Source organism: Pelobates fuscus, chromosome 1 (assembly GCF_036172605.1).
Source record: "Pelobates fuscus isolate aPelFus1 chromosome 1, aPelFus1.pri, whole genome shotgun sequence".
In the NCBI taxonomy this organism is placed as follows: domain Eukaryota; kingdom Metazoa; phylum Chordata; class Amphibia; order Anura; family Pelobatidae; genus Pelobates; species Pelobates fuscus.
Window position 1 is genome coordinate 251304803 of NC_086317.1, and position 23965 is coordinate 251328767.

The window sequence follows — 23965 nt, forward strand, 5'->3', positions numbered from 1 at the left end:
ACACATACAGTTTGTCCGGAGGCTTTCCCACAGGTGCCTGAGTTTGATCTGCTATTATGGCACCGAGGAGTGGAGAAGACACTTCGGAAACTGTAGTGGCAATGAGGCATTCAGGAGGTATAATAGGATATACCTCTTGTTCCGGAACTTCCTCTGTCTCAAACTGCCTAGAAAGTGCATCTGCCTTGGTGTTTTTAGTACCAGGCCTATACGTAATTACGAAATTGAATCGGGAGAGGAACAATGACCATCTAGCCTGACGAGAGGATAGTCTCTTAGCGTCCCCAATATAAGCCAAATTCTTATGATCAGTAAAGATCAGAAGTGGCTCTTTGGAACCTTCCAAGAGATGCCTCCATTCTTTAAGGGCAAGTACAATGGCCAAAAGTTCCCTATTCCCTATGTCATAATTCTTCTCGGCAGGTGTGAGTTTGCGAGAGTAAAATCCACAGGGATGTAAAGGCGTATCAGGACTTTCTCTCCGAGACAGAATGGCTCCAACTCCTGTCTCTGACGCATCTACCTCTAGGATAAATGGTTTGGTTGGATCAGGATGGGTCAGGACAGGTGCTGAGGAAAATAAAGATTTTAACCGTTCAAATGCCTCTCTTGCTTCTTTGGGCCAAGATATACAATTTGCTCCTTTTTTGGTTAAATTGGTTATAGGGGAAATCACGGAGGAAAATCCCTTTATGAATTTGCGGTAGTAATTCGCAAAACCTATAAAGCGTTGAGTAGCTTTAAGGCCCTTGGGCAATGGCCACTGTAAGACTGCCTCCAGTTTGCGGGGATCCATCTGGAAACCAGACGGAGATATAACGTATCCAAGGAATTGTATCTCCGTTTGGTCAAACTGGCATTTCTCCAGTTTACAGTAAAGACCGTTCTGTAACAGGGTTTTCAGTACAATTCTCACATGTTCGTGATGTGTCTCTAGGTCTGGGGAATAGATGAGTATGTCGTCCAGATACACTAGAACGAACATGTGAAGGTACTCTCTTAGGACATCGTTAATAAAATCCTGGAATACCGCTGGAGCGTTACATAATCCAAACGGCATAACCAGGTATTCGTAATGTCCCATTCTGGTGTTAAATGCGGTCATCCATTCGGGACCGTCCTTAATTCTGACTAGATTGTATGCACTTCGGAGATCGAGCTTGGTAAAGACTCGAGCTCCTTTCAATCTGTCAAACAGCTCTGATATAAGGGGAATAGGGTAGGCATTTTTTATGGTAATCCTATTCAAACCCCTATAAATCGATACAGGGGCGTAGGTCTCCTTTTTTAGAGACAAAGAAGAACCCAGCCCCGGCTGGTGAGGAGGATCTACGGATATGACCCTTTCTGAGAGCATCCTTTATGTATTCTTCCAAACAAAGATTTTCCTGGGGGGACAAGGCATAAACTCCTCCCTTGGGAGGCATAGTCCCTGGTAATAAATTTATAGTACAGTCATAGGGTCTATGAGGAGGTAACCCTTCTGACTGGACCTTGTTAAATACCTCTTTTAAATCCATATACTGCGGCGGTATTTGTGTGGTCAAGGGAGGTGTAATAGGAACATTAATGGTGCCAATAGGTTGTGGGATTTGCTTCAAGCACACACCTTTGCATCTCATCTCTCCTTCAATCCAATCCAAACGAGGATTGTGTTTCAGGAGCCAAGGGAAACCGAGTATTATCGGACATGTAGGGGAAGATATGATTTGAAAGGTCATTTCTTCAGAGTGGAGAATACCCACTGAGACAGTGATTGGCAGAGTTTCGTGTGTGATGAAAGGCTGGGAAAGAGGCCTTCCATCAATGGCCTCGACTGCTATAGGTTTCTCTTTTTGTCTTAAGGGCAGGAGATGTTTAGCAGAGAACTCTTTGTCTAGGAAATTCTCCGCTGCCATCATAGCCTCACACTGGATAGTAGTCTTCTTAAAAGACAAGGTAACTTTGACAAGGAAACGGTTCTTAGTCAATTTAGGGGACATATACATCACACCTAAGGTCGGTCCCCGTACGTGCCTTAGGTGTGCAAGTTTTCCGGCCGAACCGGGCATGACGATCTTAGATGTCCCTTCTTGCCACAATACATACATAACCCCTCGTTACGTCTGTGTTGTCTCTCTGCCTCAGTGAGTTTAGCGCTACCCAATTGCATGGGTTCAGGTTCTGGAAGAGGCGCTTGGCTACTCACCACTGGGTTAGAGAAACGAGGGGCTATGGACAAATTAGAACGTCTGTTACGTTGTTTGTTTTTCTCTCTCTCTCTGAGCCGGTTATCAATATCTATCATGTAGGCAATAAACTCATTAAGATTAACCGGAAGGTCTCTAGCTGCGGTCTCATCTTGCATACTCTCAGCTAGACCTTCAGAGAAAGCAGCCACCAGACCACTATTAGTCCAATCAACCTCAGACGCCAATGTCCTGAACTCTATGGCATAATCGGCTACAGAACGACTGCCTTGCTTTATTCTCATAAGGGCTTTGGCAGCGTTCTTCTCCCTGCCTTTAGGTTCAAACGTAGCCTTAAAAGCTGTGAGAAAGGCACTGTAATCACGGGCTACTGCGTCACCACTTTCCCATAAGGGGTTAGCCCAGGTTAAGGCTTTTCCAGTTAATTGGTTCATCAGATAGCCTCTTTGATCTATCTGTTGGGAATGAACCTGGGGAGGCCTCAAAGTGGTATTCAATTTGGTTTAAAAAACCTCTGAATTCTTTAGAGTCACCTCCATAGCGAGGGGGAGGTGACAGGGTTATGGACGGTGGTTTATGTGGTACGGGAACCACTACAGGTGGCGGAATCACAGGTGGTACAGGAGGGACCTCTAAATAGGCAGTCCTCTGGAGCAAGGTCTGAAATGCCTGGGCAAATTGGTCTAACCTGTGGTCCATATCCTCCACCCTATTTTCACAGGCGATCATATGTTTGCATAGTTCTGCAGGATCCATGGCCCTGTCGTAATGTCACGGCTAACTATGTGGTCCAGCACGCAGAAACTATGTAAACATATACATAAGTCAGAAAAGGAAAAATAACAGGACAGAGCGTAAACCGGACCTTAGAATGGCCGGACTAATACGCTAGAGACAGAGAATGGTCGAAGGGAAAGCCGAGGTCAAGGAAGCCAGAAAATACTCAATACCGATAAAACAAGCCAAGTCAGGGAAACCAGAGATCAGAATAACCAGGGAAACGCCAAGGATCAGGATACCAGGAAATCAGAAACACGAAAATAGCACTTTCAGGAAACCAGGAAACTGAAGCCACGACAGGGCAAAGTTCTGGGAAAAGCTAGGGGTTTAAATACCCCTCTCTAGGCTATGATTGGTCAGAGGGCGACCTCTGACCCCAAAACGTGCGTGTGCGTTGACGTCGTGACGTCACGCACACGTTGGTATAACTCTTGGGGGCTATCCATAGACGCGACCACGTGATCGGCGCCATATTGGATTCGGGCGTCATGCCCGGAAGTAGTGAGTGCGCGGTTCCCGGCTCGCCGACGAGCAGGTAAGCTCGTGTAGTCGGTGCGGTCGTGCCGGTCGGGCACGGCCGTGAGGCTCGGCGGGCCGGTGACCGCAACAGACAGATGTTAGTTTTAAATTGTCGAATAGGTGGTATCTTACACCTAGGTACTCTCAAAGATCTCTCCAGATATTTCTATGAATTGCAGGAGATGTAATGGGGCTACTGGAAGCTTAAACATATGGTGGCAGTATGGAAGGATTGCCAATTGCAGGAAATAAATAATTAGATTAATCTACCAGGTTACAAAAATTAAACTCAAATGTGAACCAGAATCAATTCTTTAGAACTTGAATTGGCCAACATTAGAAAAGAAAGCCTTAAAGGACCACTATAGGCACCCACACCACTTCAGCTCAATGAAGTGGTCTTGGTGCCAGTTCCCTCTAGTTTTAACTATGCAGCTGAAAACTGCCCCCCTCCCCCCTCCCCTTCTTTTGGATCAACAGCAAAAAACAAATGTGAGGAAGGCTGAACTTGATGGACACATGTCTCTTTTCAGCCTATGTCACTATATGTAAAGACTTAGGGTACATGTCCTTGTTAAAATGTTTTTATCAAAATTCACTGCATTGTTGTTAAATGGCAAAAAGCTACTCTTAACATACAGACAAACTAATTATAGGCACATTACATGCAAAAATGTTAATGAATAATAAAGGTTAAATAAATGCCCCCACCCAATTGAAAATTAACACATTTTTTTCCTTTATTAAAGCATTCACAAAATACATAACAGAAAACATTTTTCATGAAACATTCAAAATGGTTAAAAAAACAAAAACACAAAACCGTACAATCTTGGTTTTAAAGTAAATGCCCGTCTACAAATTTCTTTCACTTGAAATGACATTTTATCCATTTACCCGTGGTCCTGTAAAGCTATTCTTAAAGAGAGTTCTAAATTTTTAGAAAACAGTAACAGGGCATGCATTGTGTTCAATTATTCATTTACAATCATATCTGCTGTATTTCATTATTGTTTTCAGCTAAGAATACACCAGTGGGAAAACTCCAAAATTCACCCTTCCCGGAGCAAGAAATGTAAAATTAGCCATGTCCATTACATATATTTTTCAGATTCTTAAAATGTGCCCTCGAATAATAAATTGAGATTGAAGCCCCAGAAATATAGTTTCCTCAAAATGCAAGTTTAAAAAAAACAAAACAAAAAAAACCACTCGTATTGTAAGTCACGTATTTGTCCCTTTCACGCTAAATATCATCATTAGTCTTATCCTGATACTTTATGCATACTATTAACATTAAAATTCCACAGAAGAAAGACAGTGAACCAAACACAATATAAGCAATTCCAAGAAAGGGGTTTTTCCCTCCCATCCAGGATACACTGCTAAACACAATTTTTTTTCGTCCTCCAAAACTTAAAACAGGATATTCTGTTGAGAACAAGTTAAGGGTTAAAATAGAAATACATTAATCTGTAACACATAATTACAGTATGTCACTAAAGCCTTTGTGTTGGCCTCTGATTTCCATGCACAGGGCTGTATGGATTACATGACATACATTCAACACTGATAACTGAATAGCAGTTTTGCATATGTTGGGAAATGGTTATTCTGTTACCAGATATATTCTTATAATGTAATATAGACAGTTGTTGGAGACACTAAAATATTACGTAAAAAGTAGAGATTATGCTTACAAGACATTTGTAAGGTATTTCAATTAAATAACAAATGTTTTTAGAAAATGTATTTGATAAAATTAAAAATTACCACAGGCACACCGACCATTTTATCTCAATCAAGTGGTCAAGGTGCAGTGTCCTTTAAATTTATAGGGACACTATAGTCACCAGAACAACTACAACGTATTGAATTTGTTCTGGTGAGTACAATCATTACCTTCAGGACTTTTGCTGTAAACACGGTCTTTTCAGAGAAAATACAGTGTTTACATTACAGCCTAGTGATAACTTCACTGGCCACTCCTCAGCTGTTGGAGATCCTTCCTGGGTCATGGCTGCATAAAATGCATCCAAACATCGTCTCCTCCCTCTGCATGCAGACACTGAATTTTCCTCAGAGATTCATTGATTCAATTCATCTCTATGAGGAGATGCTGATTGGCCAGGGCTGTGTTTGAATTGTGCTGGCTCTGCCCCCTGGTCTGCCTCTGTCATTCTCAGCCAATCCTATGGGGAAGCATTGTGATTGGATCAGGCTACAACTTCTGCTGATGTCAGCAGGCAGGTCTAAAGGAAACAGGGACAAAGTAAGCAGCTGCAGACTTGAATACAACTAAGATTTTACTATATTTAGGGAGGCATGAGGGGGCCAGGGTGGCTAGATGGTGGTTTTAACCCTATTGGGTCAGGAATACAGGTTTGTGTTCCTGACCCTATAGTGCTCCTTTAACCCAGCAATGTACAGTATCGCCATTTAGTAGATACAGTAATGCTTACATTGCAGGGTTAAATCTACCGACTGTCAGTAGAGTCAAACTTGGTTCTCACACCTAACCTCCAATATGAGCTCACTGCTGTGCATGTGCTTTTAGCCCTATGACAATCCTCTATAAGGAGCATTGACTTGGTCTTTTAGAAGAGTCAGCATGACTTCCCAAAAGGCAGATAGAACAACTGCAAAGAGTCAAACTCTGGCTGGCAAAAAATAAATAAGTAAAAACAAAGTAGTGAAACCTTTTTTTTGTACATTTTACTTTGATTTAGGGGCAGGGGGCTAAATCTAAATAAATGCATGCATGTTTGAACAGCTAATCTTATTTCTGCAGTACTGCAACAGCCAGATTGGCCCACGTGAGATCCTTCCCTTGGAAGCATATGTCCCAGATCATACCAACCAATCTATCAGACATTCCTCCCACTAGTGTAGATATATATTTTTTGGCTCATGATGGGCATGTTAGTTTAATCACCATCTTAAAATAGGCTATTTCCCTATGCCCTAAGATTAGTACCCAGATACCAAGCTCCAGAATTAACCATAGTTTAGCATGTTATATAAATCTCTTCTTTGACAACGTTAAGGTCAGCTACACAAGATGTCTCAATTATGCTTACTGCCTTACCATTATCGAACAGAACTTGTATTAGACTTTGTATTACTTGAAAAATGTGCAGTATTATGCCTCTTAAAGTGCCTATATTTGCGGTCGTGACAAAATAAGCCTGTCTGTCAAGCTTTTGCACAACAAAAATAAAGAATTTAAATAAATTTAAAAATAAATGCATTTTTGTCTTTCTAAAGGCTAAAGAGTTCCTTTAGAAGCAAGCGTATTAGATGGAAAAATAACCGACTATGGGGGAGATTTATTTAATAAAGCACTTATGTAATTTTTTCCAAGAGTGCCAATTTCATCTTAATGAAGTTGTGTTCGTGCAATAGCACTGTCGTTTTTTTTAATACGGATTCAATGTAAAATTTCTGATGCTGATTTTAATGTAAAAGAATTCTGATATAGAGATATGGCAATGTTTGCATTGTGAGGGTAAACACACCTCTAGTGGCCATCTTCTTGACAGCCACAACAGGGTGCTTTTGGGCTCACAGAGTCAGACTATTTTTTGATGTGTAACATCCTCACTTATTGAATGAAGAAATAGACTATCCTTTGAGGTTTCTCAGAGAAGCACTCGATTCAATGCTTCTCTATGAGCAGCATTGGAGTGGACAAAATTACATCAATCTGGATGACATCACAAAGTCAGATCAAGCTGCTCAGAAGAAGCTGTCTGGTTGCTGATTTTGAGATGAATAAAAGTTATGATGCTCAATTTAATAAATGCAATCTAAAAAATAAAATTAAAAAAAAAAAGCTTACCATGCTCCTGTTATTTCTGAATAAAATTATTATTATTTTTAACCAAGGGAACTATAGTGCTTTTTAATATACTAAAAGTGTGTCCTATAGGTTTTATAGAATTCAGTGCAATGCAATTTTATTAAGGATACTGTAATCAATCTGGAACATATAATGCCCAGGAGGAAGACCAGTTGTGTAATTCCCCTCCTCAATTCTGCTATACAACTTCCTGAAATTTGGCAAAGCAGCCGATCGCATCCAAACTATGAAATCTTCATTGGTAAAGCCATCACTTAAGCGGTAAACAGGCACGGCCCAGTTTGGAAGTTTTGCTGTACCTGTTCATGGAAGAACAATATAGAATATCTTGACAAAGTGAATAACACACTTGGAGAGGGAGAGAGCGAGAGCGAGAGCGGTTGGGAAAGCGCAGTGGGGGTAATCCTTTACTAAAATACTAAATTATATTTAAACACACAGATTACCCAACCCCAAAAATTATATGAACATAATAAACCTAACATTTATTGTATCAATTAAAACATATATATGAAATTCCATAATTACAGATCGTAACGCTTTCAAAGGAGCCGAGTGCACATGAAAGTAATAAGGATGTGCTAGAAGATATTAAATAAGGATATGTCTATAGTCTCTAAAGCCCAGTTTCATCTGGTTGACGCCTACTAAATGGGTGCCCATATACGATATTGTACCAACATACAGCTGAATTGCATTTTAACACCAGCTGTCATTTTTAAATAACATACTGCACTTTGACTAAAGCTAAAGGCAGGCGGGTGTACTGGTATGGAAGAGGTTTAGCAGCATGTAAACCAGGGTTCAAAACCCAGCAGAGTCATTTCCTCACAGTGATACTATTCTGCTTGCTGGATCAACTATAATCCTGACATTACCACATGGCCATAGATCCTGCAGATTTGTGTCAGCACATAGTAACTTACGAGAGAAAGTTAGAGGAAAATGATCACCATATGGATCAATTTGCCAAGGCTTTCAATATGCTCTTATTACGTACGGTTCATTTGCAGCCTGAAGTTACGGCCGGTGGGCGGGATCAGTCTCGCCCACCGGCTGACCCCAAACCACCGCCGAAGGACATCGGCGGGGTCTCAGGTAAGCGACTTGAAGGGGTTTTCACCCCTTCAGCTACCTGGGATGGGAGGGAGAGGGTACCTGCAGTGCCAGGAAAGTGGATTGTTTTCCTGGCACTGGAGGTTCCCTTTAATGATGTTCTCAGAGACTACATTTATACTTTCGTATTGGTATATCTGAATGATATACCAATTTATTCCCTCGATCTCCAGATTCATCATGGGCATGTTAAACAAGTTTTACAAACTTTGCTCAAAAACGAGCTATATTGTAAACTTGACAAATGCTTATTTGACCAGACAGAAGTACAGTTCTTGGGCTATAATATTTCGGCCTCTGGTTTTCAGATGGACCCTTGTAAACTAGATGCTTTTCTACACTGGCCATTACCCAATGGGTTAAAAGCCATTCAAAGGTTTCTCTACTGTAATAGCACCCATCACCACTATGACGCGAAAAGGGGTAGACTATGGTCTAAAGAAGCTTTTGAGCTACTTAAGAAATTATTTGCTTCTGCTGAGATATTGGTACACCCTGACTCTAGCAAGCCTTTCATACTAGAGGTTGATGCCTCTGAGTCATGAGTCGGGGCTGTCCTTTCTCAGAGGGAGAGTCAGGATACCCCTTTGCATCCTTGTGGGTTCTTTTCTAGAAAGTTGTCGCCAGCGGAATGCAGCTATGATATTGCTAACAGCCATTATCCTAGCTCTGAAAGAATGGCAAAATCTGTTAGAAGGTTCCAAGGACCCTTTCCTGATCAGAACTGATCACAAAAACTTTGCATACATTGGAGATGCTAAAAGGCTGTCTTCTAGACAAGCTAGATGGTCATTGTTCTTGTCACGCATTAACGTTATCATCACATACAGGCCTGGTCCTAAGACCCTTAAGGCGGACGCCCTATCTAGGCAATTTGACCTAGAGGTGGAACAAGAACAAGAAACCTCTCCCATCATATCACCTGAATGTATCATTGCCTCTACAGTTCTTTCCTTGTCTTCTCCTCTTGTTTGTGCTATAATGGCAATAATGCCATTTATGTTACCCCTATAACTTTTATGTTTAGGTCCGTGTCTTCATGGTAGCTAATACGTATTTTGGATCAGCCATGATTGGATTTTAACTTCTATACACTTATTAAAAGTTAAGTTTGAACTAATTTTGCTTTATTTTTTGGGTTGCTCCTCCTCTCCCTTCAGAGGGTAGACTAGTGTGGGCTTGATTGACTTATCCTCGGAGTCTCCCTCTGGTTCTTTAGATTTAATTTTCCAATTTTATAGGGGTTACCCCCCACAGTTATGAGCAACCAGCCATACTCTCCCTGCTCTCATTGTTTAAATTGGTAATGGGCCTGCCAATTGTTCTTGGGTTTCTGCCTCAGACATACATGCGGAATGCAAAATCCGTTCCTTCAATGCCCTCGAGCCTGGTTCTGCCCACCCGGTGGATGGTCTTCAAGTGGGGGGTTCTGTCATGGCTCCCCGCGATTCTGTCGGCGTAGCCGCACGGAAACAGTGGTTACGCAGACAGAAAAAAATCAAATACTTACCTTGGTTGCAGAAAATCACTGCCCAACCTATCCTGGTCCCCAGCGAGTACAGTGTTCCTAGAGATGCCGGCCGCTGCGGTTCCAGTTTTAATAGGAGACTTGCCTCCGACCACAAAGATGGCGCCAAGGTGCATGGTCACATCATAGCCGCACATACACGTTTTGGGATCAGGTCAGAAACAGCCAATTACAGCCTATGTAGGGTTATTTAAAACCAAATTACCTTTGTCAGGGCCCTGTCATGGTTTCCACTAGCTTATCTGAGAGTGTGTTTGTAATTGCGTTTTTCTGGTATTTGACTTCCCTGATTTCTGCTATCCTTCACTTCTGGCTTTCCTCATCGTTGTGTTTCTTTCTGTGTCCCTGACCTCAGCAAGTATTTTGACTATTCTCAGGTACATTAAGGCCAGCCATTCTAAGTTCCTGTTAGACATTATCCAAAGTCCTAGGTGTGATACTATTCTATTCTGCGTGCTGGATCAACTATAATCCTCCCCTTACATTGGTGGTGTAGTCAGAGCAGCCATGATTATGGCTTCTCTGACTCCTCCCTAGTGTGTTCTACCATCCTTGGAGATCAGTGTAGAAATATGGAAGATTGACATGGTGGTTTTTCCTGCCATTTTGACATGTCGTGATATGATTGAGATGCCTACTATAGGCAAACCACACGTTGGGATCCTCTCTCCGTGTGCCAGTTGCAAGATAGCTCTATTCAGAACTCTGTTCAAGATTGTGACAACATTTTCAACATTACGATAGTGGGTTTTCCTTTTTTAGCGGTTTAGTTACTTGATAACATTATACAGAGCACAGCTCTAAATGATATACGATTATATGCAAGTAGATGGTTTTGCACACTTTTTTTACATTTGTGTATCAGCTTTCATTTAGGTCCGTTTGAAGAGTGATTACATAGGCTACCTATTAGATATTATTGTTCTATATACACCGTATATACACTTGAGTATAAGCCGACCAGAATATAAGCCGAGGCCCCTAATTTTACCCCAAAAAACTGGGAAAACGTATTGACTCGAGTATACGACTAGGGTGAGAAATGCAGCAGCTACTGGTAAATCACTAAATAAAATTAGATCCTAAAAAAATTATATTAATTGAATATTTATTTACTGTGTATGTGCAAGAGTGCAGTGCGTGCGTGCGTATGTGCAAGAGTGCAGTGCGTGCGTGCGTATGTGCAAGAGTGCAGTGCGTGCGTGCGTATGTGCAAGAGTGCAGTGCGTGCGTGCGTATGTGCAAGAGTGCAGTGCGTGCGTGCGTATGTGCAAGAGTGCAGTGCGTGCGTGCGTATGTGCAAGAGTGCAGTGCGTGCGTGCGTATGTGCAAGAGTGCAGTGCGTGCGTGCGTATGTGCAAGAGTGCAGTGCGTGCGTGCGTATGTGCAAGAGTGCAGTGCGTGCGTGCGTATGTGCAAGAGTGCAGTGCGTGCGTGCGTGCGTATGTGCAAGAGTGCAGTGCGTGCGTGCGTGCGTATGTGCAAGAGTGCAGTGCGTGCGTATGTGCAAGAGTGCAGTGCGTGCGTATGTGCAAGAGTGCAGTGCGTGCGTGCGTGCGTATGTGCAAGAGTGCAGTGCGTGCGTGCGTGCGTATGTGCAAGAGTGCAGTGCGTGCGTGCGTATGTGCAAGAGTGCAGTGCGTGCGTGCGTATGTGCAAGAGTGCAGTGCGTGCGTGCGTATGTGCAAGAGTGCAGTGCGTGCGTGCGTATGTGCAAGAGTGCAGTGCGTGCGTGCGTATGTGCAAGAGTGCAGTGCGTGCGTGCGTATGTGCAAGAGTGCAGTGCGTGCGTGCGTATGTGCAAGAGTGCAGTGCGTGCGTGCGTATGTGCAAGAGTGCAGTGCGTGCGTGCGTATGTGCAAGAGTGCAGTGCGTGCGTGCGTATGTGCAAGAGTGCAGTGCGTGCGTGCGTATGTGCAAGAGTGCAGTGCGTGCGTGCGTATGTGCAAGAGTGCAGTGCGTGCGTGCGTATGTGCAAGAGTGCAGTGCGTGCGTATGTGCAAGAGTGCAGTGCGTGCGTATGTGCAAGAGTGCAGTGCGTGCGTATGTGCAAGAGTGCAGTGCGTGCGTATGTGCAAGAGTGCAGTGCGTGCGTATGTGCAAGAGTGCAGTGCGTGCGTATGTGCAAGAGTGCAGTGCGTGCGTATGTGCAAGAGTGCAGTGCGTGCGTATGTGCAAGAGTGCAGTGCGTGCGTATGTGCAAGAGTGCAGTGCGTGCGTATGTGCAAGAGTGCAGTGCGTGCGTATGTGCAAGAGTGCAGTGCGTGCGTATGTGCAAGAGTGCAGTGCGTGCGTATGTGCAAGAGTGCAGTGCGTGCGTATGTGCAAGAGTGCAGTGCGTGCGTATGTGCAAGAGTGCAGTGCGTGCGTATGTGCAAGAGTGCAGTGCGTGCGTGCGTATGTGCAAGAGTGCAGTGCAGTGCGTGCGTATGTGCAAGAGTGCAGTGCAGTGCGTGCGTATGTGCAAGAGTGCAGTGCAGTGCGTGCGTATGTGCAAGAGTGCAGTGCGTGCAAGAGTGCAGTGCAGTGCGTGCGTGCGTGCGTATGTGCAAGAGTGCAGTGCAGTGCGTATGTGCAAGAGTGCAGTGCGTGCGTGCGTATGTGCAAGAGTGCAGTGCAGTGCGTATGTGCAAGAGTGCAGTGCAGTGCGTGCGTGCGTATGTGCAAGAGTGCAGTGCAGTGCGTGCGTGCGTATGTGCAAGAGTGCAGTGCGTGCGTATGTGCAAGAGTGCAGTGCAGTGCGTGCGTATGTGCAAGAGTGCAGTGCAGTGCGTGCGTATGTGCAAGAGTGCAGTGCGTGCGTGCGTATGTGCAAGAGTGCAGTGCGTGCGTGCGTATGTGCAAGAGTGCAGTGCGTGCGTGCAAGAGTGCAGTGCGTGCGTGCGTATGTGCAAGAGTGCAGTGCGTGCGTGCAAGAGTGCAGTGCGTGCGTGCGTATGTGCAAGAGTGCAGTGCGTGCGTGCAAGAGTGCAGTGCGTGCGTGCGTATGTGCAAGAGTGCAGTGCGTGCGTGCGTGCAAGAGTGCAGTGCGTGCGTGCGTATGTGCAAGAGTGCAGTGCGTGCGTGCGTATGTGCAAGAGTGCAGTGCGTGCGTGCGTATGTGCAAGAGTGCAGTGCGTATGTGCAAGAGTGCAGTGCGTGCGTATGTGCAAGAGTGCAGTGCGTGCGTGCGTATGTGCAAGAGTGCAGTGCGTGCGTGCGTATGTGCAAGAGTGCAGTGCGTGCGTATGTGCAAGAGTGCAGTGCGTGCGTATGTGCAAGAGTGCAGTGCATGCGTATGTGCAAGAGTGCAGTGCATGCGTATGTGCAAGAGTGCAGTGCATGCGTATGTGCAAGAGTGCAGTGCGTGCGTATGTGCAAGAGTGCAGTGCAGTGCGTGCGTATGTGCAAGAGTGCAGTGCAGTGCGTGCGTGCGTATGTGCAAGAGTGCAGTGCAGTGCGTGCGTGCGTATGTGCAAGAGTGCAGTGCAGTGCGTGCGTGCGTATGTGCAAGAGTGCAGTGCAGTGCGTGCGTGCAAGAGTGCAGTGCAGTGCGTGCGTGCGTATGTGCAAGAGTGCAGTGCAGTGCGTGCGTATGTGCAAGAGTGCAGTGCAGTGCGTGCGTATGTGCAAGAGTGCAGTGCAGTGCGTGCGTGCGTATGTGCAAGAGTGCAGTGCAGTGCGTGCGTGCGTATGTGCAAGAGTGCAGTGCAGTGCGTGCGTGCGTATGTGCAAGAGTGCAGTGCAGTGCGTGCGTGCGTGCAAGAGTGCAGTGCAGTGCGTGCGTGCGTGCAAGAGTGCAGTGCAGTGCGTGCGTGCGTGCAAGAGTGCAGTGCAGTGCGTGCAAGAGTGCAGTGCGTGCATGCGTATGTGCAAGAGTGCCGTGCAGTGCGTGCGTGCAAGAGTGCAGTGCAGTGCGTGCGTATGTGCAAGAGTGCAGTGCAGTGCGTGCGTGCAAGAGTGCAGTGCAGTGCGTGCGTATGTGCAAGAGTGCAGTGCAGTGCGTGCGTGCGTATGTGCAAGAGTGCAGTGCGTGCGTATGTGCAAGAGTGCAGTGCGTGCGTATGTGCAAGAGTGCAGTGCGTGCGTATGTGCAAGAGTGCAGTGCGTGCGTATGTGCAAGAGTGCAGTGCAGTGCGTGCGTATGTGCAAGAGTGCAGTGCAGTGCGTGCGTATGTGCAAGAGTGCAGTGCAGTGCGTGCGTGCGTATGTGCAAGAGTGCGTATGTGCAAGAGTGCAGTGCAGTGCGTATGTGCAAGAGTGCAGTGCAGTGCGTGCGTATGTGCAAGAGTGCAGTGCAGTGCGTGCGTATGTGCAAGAGTGCAGTGCAGTGCGTGCGTGCGTATGTGCAAGAGTGCAGTGCAGTGCGTGCGTGCGTATGTGCAAGAGTGCAGTGCAGTGCGTGCGTGCGTATGTGCAAGAGTGCAGTGCAGTGCGTGCGTGCGTATGTGCAAGAGTGCAGTGCGTGCGTATGTGCAAGAGTGCAGTGCGTGCGTATGTGCAAGAGTGCAGTGCGTGCGTATGTGCAAGAGTGCAGTGCGTGCGTATGTATGTGCAAGAGTGCAGTGCAAGAGTGCAGTGCAGTGCGTATGTGCAAGAGTGCAGTGCAGTGCGTGCGTATGTGCAAGAGTGCAGTGCAGTGCGTGCGTGCGTATGTGCAAGAGTGCAGTGCGTGCGTATGTGCAAGAGTGCAGTGCGTGCGTATGTGCAAGAGTGCAGTGCGTGCGTATGTGCAAGAGTGCAGTGCGTGCGTATGTGCAAGAGTGCAGTGCGTGCGTATGTGCAAGAGTGCAGTGCGTGCGTATGTGCAAGAGTGCAGTGCAAGAGTGCAGTGCAGTGCGTATGTGCAAGAGTGCAGTGCGTGCGTATGTGCAAGAGTGCAGTGCAGTGCGTGCGTGCGTATGTGCAAGAGTGCAGTGCAGTGCGTGCGTGCAAGAGTGCAGTGCAGTGCGTGCGTATGTGCAAGAGTGCAGTGCAGTGCGTGCGTGCAAGAGTGCAGTGCAGTGCGTGCGTGCAAGAGTGCAGTGCGTGCGTATGTGCAAGAGTGCAGTGCAGTGCGTGCGTATGTGCAAGAGTGCAGTGCAGTGCGTGCGTGCATATGTGCAAGAGTGCAGTGCAGTGCGTGCGTATGTGCAAGAGTGCAGTGCAGTGCGTATGTGCAAGAGTGCAGTGCGTGCGTATGTGCAAGAGTGCAGTGCGTGCGTATGTGCAAGAGTGCAGTGCGTGCGTATGTGCAAGAGTGCAGTGCGTGCGTGCGTATGTGCAAGAGTGCAGTGCGTGCGTGCGTATGTGCAAGAGTGCAGTGCGTGCGTGCGTATGTGCAAGAGTGCAGTGCGTGCGTGCGTATGTGCAAGAGTGCAGTGCGTGCGTGCGTATGTGCAAGAGTGCAGTGCGTGCGTGCGTATGTGCAAGAGTGCAGTGCGTGCGTGCGTATGTGCAAGAGTGCAGTGCGTGCGTGCGTATGTGCAAGAGTGCAGTGCGTGCGTGCGTATGTGCAAGAGTGCAGTGCGTGCGTGCGTATGTGCAAGAGTGCAGTGCGTGCGTGCGTATGTGCAAGAGTGCAGTGCGTGCGTGCGTATGTGCAAGAGTGCAGTGCGTGCGTGCGTATGTGCAAGAGTGCAGTGCGTGCGTGCGTATGTGCAAGAGTGCAGTGCGTGCGTGCGTATGTGCAAGAGTGCAGTGCGTGCGTGCGTATGTGCAAGAGTGCAGTGCGTGCGTGCAAGAGTGCAGTGCGTGCGTGCGTATGTGCAAGAGTGCAGTGCGTGCGTGCGTATGTGCAAGAGTGCAGTGCGTGCGTGCGTATGTGCAAGAGTGCAGTGCGTGCGTGCGTATGTGCAAGAGTGCAGTGCGTGCGTGCGTATGTGCAAGAGTGCAGTGCGTGCGTGCGTATGTGCAAGAGTGCAGTGCGTGCGTGCGTATGTGCAAGAGTGCAGTGCGTGCGTGCGTATGTGCAAGAGTGCAGTGCGTGCGTGCGTATGTGCAAGAGTGCAGTGCGTATGTGCGTATGTGCAAGAGTGCAGTGCGTGCGTGCGTGCGTATGTGCAAGAGTGCAGTGCGTGCGTGCGTATGTGCAAGAGTGCAGTGCAGTGCGTGCGTGCGTATGTGCAAGAGTGCAGTGCAGTGCGTGCGTGCGTATGTGCAAGAGTGCAGTGCGTGCGTGCGTATGTGCAAGAGTGCAGTGCGTGCGTATGTGCAAGAGTGCAGTGCAGTGCGTGCGTATGTGCAAGAGTGCAGTGCAGTGCGTGCGTGCGTATGTGCAAGAGTGCAGTGCAGTGCGTGCGTGCGTATGTGCAAGAGTGCAGTGCAGTGCGTGCGTGCGTATGTGCAAGAGTGCAGTGCAGTGCGTGCGTGCGTATGTGCAAGAGTGCAGTGCAGTGCGTGCGTGCGTATGTGCAAGAGTGCAGTGCAAGAGTGCAGTGCAGTGCGTATGTGCAAGAGTGCAGTGCGTGCGTATGTGCAAGAGTGCAGTGCGTGCGTATGTGCAAGAGTGCAGTGCGTGCGTATGTGCAAGAGTGCAGTGCGTGCGTATGTGCAAGAGTGCAGTGCGTGCGTATGTGCAAGAGTGCAGTGCGTGTGTGTGCAAGAGTGCAGTGCGTGTGTGTGCAAGAGTGCAGTGCGTGTGTGTGCAAGAGTGCAGTGCGTGTGTGTGTAAGAGTGCAGTGTGTGTGTGTGTGTAAGAGTGCAGTGCGTGTGTGTGTATGTGTAAGAGTGCAGTGCGTGTGTGTGTATGTGTAAGAGTGCAGTGCGTGTGTGTATGAATGCAGTGCCTTGGTGGGGGTGGGCATTTTTATTTTAATAGTTTTTTTGTTATACAATTTTTTAAAATTATTATTATATTTGTATTTTTTATTATTATTATTGTTATTAATATTTATTTTTCGTCCCCCCTCCCTGATTGAAACATGGCAGGGAGGGGGGCTCTCACTCCCTGGTGGTCCAGTGGCATTGGCAGTTCAGTGGGAGGGAGGGGGGCTGGCAGAGAGCACTTACCTCTTCTGCAGCTCTCTTCTCCAACGCGCCGGTCCCTGCAGCTCCTCTGTCAGCTCACAGTGTAAGTCGCGCGAGAGCCGCACTATGACCCCACGGCTCTCGCGAGATTTACACTGGGAGCTGACAGAGGTGCTGAAAGGACCAGCGCAGAGGAGAAGGGAGCTGACAGGAGCTGCAGGATAGGTAAGCGCTTGCTGCCAGCCCCATTGTCTGCAATAATAAAAATTGCCATAATACAGACACTGACTCAAGTATAAGCCAAGTTGGGGTTTTCCCAGCACAAAAAATGTGCTGAAAAACTCTGCTTATACTCGAGTATATACGGTAGATGCCCTTGAAGGCACAGAGTCTGGGCTGTAGCTCTGATGCATCAGTAGGGATATTTATAATTGCCTTTTGTAACAGGTTTTTAGTACCCAGGGTAGCTTTATATACGGTGTTATAAACTATGTGGTGTTTACATTTTTTTGTTTTGCCTCCGGTTTTCTTTTTGACTTTGTTACATTCATTCAAATCTCTACATTAAATGTTATATAACATGCACTTCCAGCTGCTTAGAACCACAGCCAATCACCTCCTCATTCCCTTCACATGCTATCAGCTGCTGCAGTTATACTATTAACTCCCTCTGCCATCATAATACAAATCCCTCTGCTCTCATATCCACAGTTTAACCTTTAGATTGTAAGCTCACGGGAAGGGCTCTCTACCTGTTGTATCGGTCTGTTCCTATTGTGTGGTCTTTGCCAATTGTACAGCGCTGCGGAATATGTGGGCGCTCTATAAAGGCCAGTAATGAATAAATGTTACATTGGGCTATCAGTAGTTTCTCATTTAGACAGGAGTTGTGAATTCATGTGCTGAGTGCCCTATGCCTTACATATTGCAATGTCATATCTTGTCAATGCAGACAGTTGCCAACTTTCTAAGCAACGTTATCTATCCTTAGGACTAGAATAAATTGTATCTTAAATACATTTACTTAGTTCACAGCAGAGTCTCTTAAAATTATATTCATTGCTTTACATTCAATTTCTACCTTAAAGGGGTACCTACCTGTCTATTTAACATCTCTTGCCTGTGCGATTACTACTGCCTTGGCTTATAAGAATAATAATCTTTAACACATCAATATACTCACAGATTGTTTAGGGCAATATGGAGACTACAGCCATATCCCTATTTAAATTTCTTATAGCATCTCCTTATTACTTTGATGTGACTTGACTCCTTTGAAAGTTTTACAATTTTTTTTAGCAGTTTGTAATCCAGGAATTGCATGTATATATATTTTTAATTGACATAATAATAAAAAAGTTAAGTTTTTTCTTTGTTCTAATTTGGCATCTTAGTAAGTGGGGTGCAATAAATACATTATGCATGAATTAAATTCCATGCATTTTTATTGTTCCATTTTAATGGCATATTTAGATCCTCCATGTCCATTAATTGCTGTACGCATTGTAAGATAGATTGGGTTCATCATACAGTAAGTTATTTGAATAATACTTAAACAGTCTTCACCTAGTAATGCATTAATCATGACAAGAATTGTTGGCATATTTTCTGGTAAACTTGAGGTGAAGGAAAATAACTAGTGACACCTACTGGTTAGAGCAAAGTATGGCATCATGACACCTCTGAATTGCAGGATAACGTGATTAAACTAGATTACTTTGGTAATGGATTATGTAAAAGTAGGCAAAATAATGATATATAAAATACAGAAGTCAGCCTAAGTATATCTTTTTAGATTTGAGATTGAACACATTTATAACCTCCTGTTAATCTATAATTTTACAAGGTCTCTCATCCACATCCTGATTCAAAAAACAGTGTCAGAAGGGTGAGCCGTTATAGGGGTTTATAGTGCCTCTAAACTTTGTGTACTCACATGCATGTCAGTGTGTTCCGTTGATATCAGTGTACATGCAAATCATAATACCTATGTACATTACCATTGAAAATAGCACTTAAGCTTTCGTTCCCTTGTATTGGATTGCGAAACTTTATATTGTAATCTGTCCACCAGGCGATACCGGTTTTAGTTAATGGGACTTCACTGTAGCTTCCATTGTCATTGTAATACAGTTTGAAAACATCTGTGATTAAAGCAAAGAAAGAGAAGTTGGAGTAAAACAAGAATTACTTAAAATGATGTTCTTTAATATACACAATATATTTATACATACACTTGCAAGAAAAGGTATGTGAAACCTTTGGAATGATATGGATTTCTGCACCAATTGGTCATAAAATGTGATCTGATCCTCACCTAAGTCACAACAATAGACAATCACAGTCTGCTTGAACTAATAACACACAAAGAATGAAAGGTCGCCATGTTTTTATTGAACACACCATGTAAACATGTGATTGTCTATTGTTGTGACTTCGATGATGATCAGATCACATTTTATGACCAATTGGTGCAGAAATCCATATCATTCCAAAGGGTTCACATACTTTTTCTTGCAACTGTACATACATACATACATACACACACACACACACACACGCGTGGGTAATTTTTGTACTTACACAGTAAACCTGCAATGCTTCTTTAGGAGAAGCATTTGGTTGGACAGAGATCATTACAACTGATGATCTAACAGTAAGTGGATCAGGGTGCAGAGGGGAGTTTGTTTTGTCACTGGATTATAGTCAAAATATATATTTTTTTCCAAACTTTTGTACATTAGAGTATTTTTGAAGCACAAAAAAAAAAAAATATTCAGTCACCCCGTAAGTTATTCACTAAAGTGATAATTATCAGAAATTCTAAGTGAATTCAAATTTCAAAGCCCCTAACCCCCTAGTGATGTAAAAGATTAAATAAAACTCTTTAAAGCAGTTTTTCGGAAACTAGTCCTCAATACCCATCAACAGTCCAGGTTTTGTCACTATCCCCATTGGAATAAAAACAAGTAAATACATAAATTCTGGATTGTTGGTAGACCATGAGGACTGGTTTGGGAACCACTGCTTTAAACACTTGGCTCTGGGTCTGGCTCTCTTCTGCCAGCATCAGTAAATGGAGGAAACCTAATGCACATTAGGCGTTCCCCCATAGGTGTCAGGGTACCTTGTGTGTTGGCACAGGCTCTGCCACAAGCGGACACCATCCAGCAGGTGATTGGGGACATTCCCAGTAGCTCTCCTCTTGTTTCTAGCAGCTTTCGCACCAGACGTGAAAATCCCTCCACTTTTTATGACACGCCAACATCATGACATTAATGACATCATGTCCCGCCAAAACGTTAAAATTCGTACATTTGGGGGCATTGTTTGACTATTCTACCTTCTGTATTCCTTTGACTCGGCTCTTGTACTCTCGTTGTTCCTGATTTCTGGCATCCCTGACCTCGGCTTGATTCTGATTACTCTGACTTCGTGAAGTTAGCCCGGCCATTCTAAAATCCGGTATACGTTACTATTCCATTACACTCCGCGTGTTGGATCCCCATATATTCCTGACAATAGGAAGAATTGTCTAAATGTTTTTTTATCAACACGCTGGATGTCCTAATGCAAAGTGTGAGGACGTCCAGCATAGTTTAACGGAGTCAAACTCTGTAGAACTGTAGGAAGTGCCTCTAGTGGCTCTCTAGTAGTCAGCCACTAGAGGCAGTCTTAACGCTGCAATTTATCGTAAACTGCAATGTTTTACATTGCAGGGTTAAGGTAACACTGCACCCAGACCACTTTCATTGAGAATTGCTCTGGGTGCCTATAGTGTCCCATTAACTTTGAATCCCCATCAATTCTCACTCAAATGAATAACCCTGTATATGTCCAGAGACTAGCTGCGGAGATCCACTGTAGAAGTTGCTCTGTAAGAGTGGACCCATTCCAGGCAATAGGATGTCCTATAGTGGAAACTACACTGCTCAAAAAAATAAAGGGAACACGTACACAACACAATGTAGCTCCAAGTCAATCACACTTCTGTGAAATCAAACTGTCCACTTAGGAAACACTGAGTGACAAATCAATTTCACATGCTGTTGTGCAAATGGGATAGACAACAGGTGGAAATTATAGGCAATTAGCAAGACACCCCCAATAAAGGAGTGGTTCTGCAGGTGGTGACCACAGACCACTTCTCAGTTCCTATGCTTCCTGGCTGATGTTTTGTTCACTTTTGAATGCTGGCGGTGTTTTCACTCTAGTGGTAGCATGAGACGGAGTCTACAACCCACACAAGTGGCTCAGGTAGTGCAGCTCATCCAGGATGGCACATCAATGCGAGCTGTGGCAAGATGGTTTGCTGTGTCTGTCAGCGTAGTGTCCAGAGCATGGAGGCACTACCAGGAGACAGGCCAGTACATCAGGAGACGTGGAGGTGGCCGTAGGAGGGCAACAACACAGCAGCAGGACCGCTACCTCCACCTTTGTGCAAGGAGGAACAGGAGGAGCACTGCCAGAGCCCTGCAAAATGACCTCCAGCAGGCCACAAATGTCATCGTGTCTGCTCAAACGGAAACAAACTCCATGAGGGTGGTATGAGGGCCCGACGTCCACAGGTGGGGGTTGTGCTTACAGCCCAACACCATGCAGGATGTTTGGCAAATTCGCCACTGGCGCCCTGTACTCTTCACAGATGAAAGCAGGTTCACACTGAGCACATGTGACAGAGTCTGGAGACGCCGTGGAGAATGTTCTGCTGCCTGCAACATCCTCCAGCATGACCGGTTTGGCAGTGGGCGAATTTGCCAATCTTGGTGTTCTCTGGCAAATGCCAAAGGTCCTGCACGGTGTTGGGCTGTAAGCATAACCCCCACCTGTGGACGTCAGGCCCTCATAGAGTCTGTTTCTGACAGTTTGAGCAGACACATGCACATTTGTGGCCTGCTGGAGGTCATTTTGCAGGGCTCTGGCAGTGCTCCTCCTGTTCCTCCTTGCACAAAGGTGGAGGTAGCGGTCCTGCTGCTGGGTTGTTGCCCTCCTACGGCCTCCTCCACGTCTCCTGATGTACTGGCCTGTATCCTGGTAGTGCATCCATGCTCTGGACACTACGCTGACAGACACAGCAAACCATCTTGCCACAGCTTGCATTGATGTGCCATCCTGGATGAGCTGCACTACCTGAGCCACTTGTGTGGGTTGTAGACTCCGACTCATGCTACCACTAGAGTGAAAGCACTGCCAGCATTCAAAAGTGACCAAAACATCAGCCAGGAAGCATAGGAACTGAGAAGTGGTCTGTGGTCACCACCTGCAGAACCACTCCTTTATTGGGGGTGTCTTGCTAATTGCCTATAATTTCCACCTGTTGTCTATCCCATTTGCACAACAGCATGTGAAATTGATTGTCACTCAGTGTTGTTTCCTAAGTGGACAGTTTGATTTCACAGAAGTGTGATTGACTTGGAGTTACATTGTGTTGTTTAAGTGTTACCTTTACTTTTTGAGCATCTAACTCAGGTACAGTTTCTGCTTGATATTAAGCCTATTTTATAGAATTTGTGTGTCTTGATCTTGGGAGGAGAGTAGAGTAGAGGTGATGAAAGGGGAGACATTTTAAAAGGTCATTGGACTGATTAATTCTACCTTCGTTCAAAGTAAATACAGAAAGTTACTTACCATTAAACATGCTGTTAGCAATAGCACCGCATGGAGCATATGGTACATTACTTTTGTCATACTGATATGGATAACAGTCATTAGCAGGGCTCTAAAAAAAAAAAAATTATATTAGATTTTTACCATTTATTAAGGAAACTAATAAATAGAGCTTGGAAGCACATGTCTGCAGCTCTGCAAGCTAAATGGTCCTTTTGCCTACTGGCAGCTCCTGTTCTGGACTATGTGAGTGAAGTCTGCCTGGTTCTTGTCTGGGAGTTTCTAATGCATGACATTTGCCCACCAAGATCATATTATGGTCTGCTGTGAACATAATTAGTGATTAGGTCGTTTTACTGAATAAGACAACGGACAGAGGATAATGAACTGTGTGCACTTTCTTGACCATAGTTAGCAAAGAATGTTATGACTACGCAAGTAGATTGCTTATTGATGTCCTATATGACAACTTCAAGAGTCCTCTCCCAATGTGCAGACCTGCCTTGAGTTGCCCTTTGCTCACAACCAAACACAAGAAGATAGACTTGCGAGTGGAAAAAAAAAAAGTGTAAAACGGTGTGCAGACAATTGGGAATCACAAGTACCATAAGATCTTTCTCACCCGTCGTTCCTCCCATACCTCGCACCTCTGTCGATCCTTACACTGGCTTCCTGTGTCATATAGGTGTCAATTAAAAATACTAACCCTTACCTATAAAGCTCTAACCAACTCTAGCCCCCCTTACATTTCTTTCCAGATTCATAGATATGCCCCATCTTGGTCTCACCGCTCTGCCGGTGACCTTCTCCTATCCGCTGCTTGCACCCTTACTGCTAACTCGCCCTTGCAGGACTTCTCGCGGGTGGCTCCCTTCTTTTGGAACTGCCTGCCTACCCCCGTCAGACTCTCCCTTAGTCTTCAATTGTTTAAGAAGTCCCTCAAAACACATCTGTTCAGAAATGCTTATGGACTCCCAGAGTAACTTATCTATACTTACCCAAGTCTGTCTCTTGCTCTCCTAAAGAGTCATACTCCACTCTCTCTAATGCTACTTTTCCACTTTGTTTGGGCAGGGTCCTTATCTACCTATTGTTCCTGTGTCACTGTGTAATGCTCTCATGTATTGTCAATCCCCACCCCCTTTTATAATAATATTGTAAAATCCCATCCGCGCTGCGGAATTAGTTTGCGCTATATAAATACTAATAATAATAAATTATTTTTACTAGATCCTGCCTAGGATCTCAATCAGTTGTGGAGGACTTTGGATCTTTGCATTCTATTTATATCCTGCTTGATGTTGCTATTCAGCTGCCACCACCAGTCCCTGTAGACCTCTAGGTCATGTATAAGATTACCTACGCAATGAGGCAAGTGGTTTCTTGCTATAGAGATAGGATGTCCTGTGATGTCTTTTATTATTCCAAATAGATGTT

At 45.3% G+C, this 23965-nt stretch overlaps 1 protein-coding gene across 2 annotated transcripts in view; it reads right to left on the reverse strand.

Annotated features, from left to right (window-relative positions):
• Nucleotides 1–4218: 4218 nt before the first annotated feature.
• LOC134612042 (cell cycle control protein 50B-like) overlaps nt 4219–23965 on the reverse strand; it is a 40582-nt gene continuing 20835 nt past the window's right edge. For both annotated transcript variants that reach the window (XM_063456425.1, XM_063456426.1), the window contains exons 5-8: nt 22550–22640; nt 18922–19065; nt 7461–7649; nt 4219–4919 (exon numbers count right to left, since the gene is read on the reverse strand). In XM_063456425.1, the coding sequence (XP_063312495.1) occupies nt 4735–4919; nt 7461–7649; nt 18922–19065; nt 22550–22640 (609 nt within the window). In that variant the 3' untranslated portion in view covers nt 4219–4734. The remainder of the gene's footprint in view (nt 4920–7460; nt 7650–18921; nt 19066–22549; nt 22641–23965) is intronic.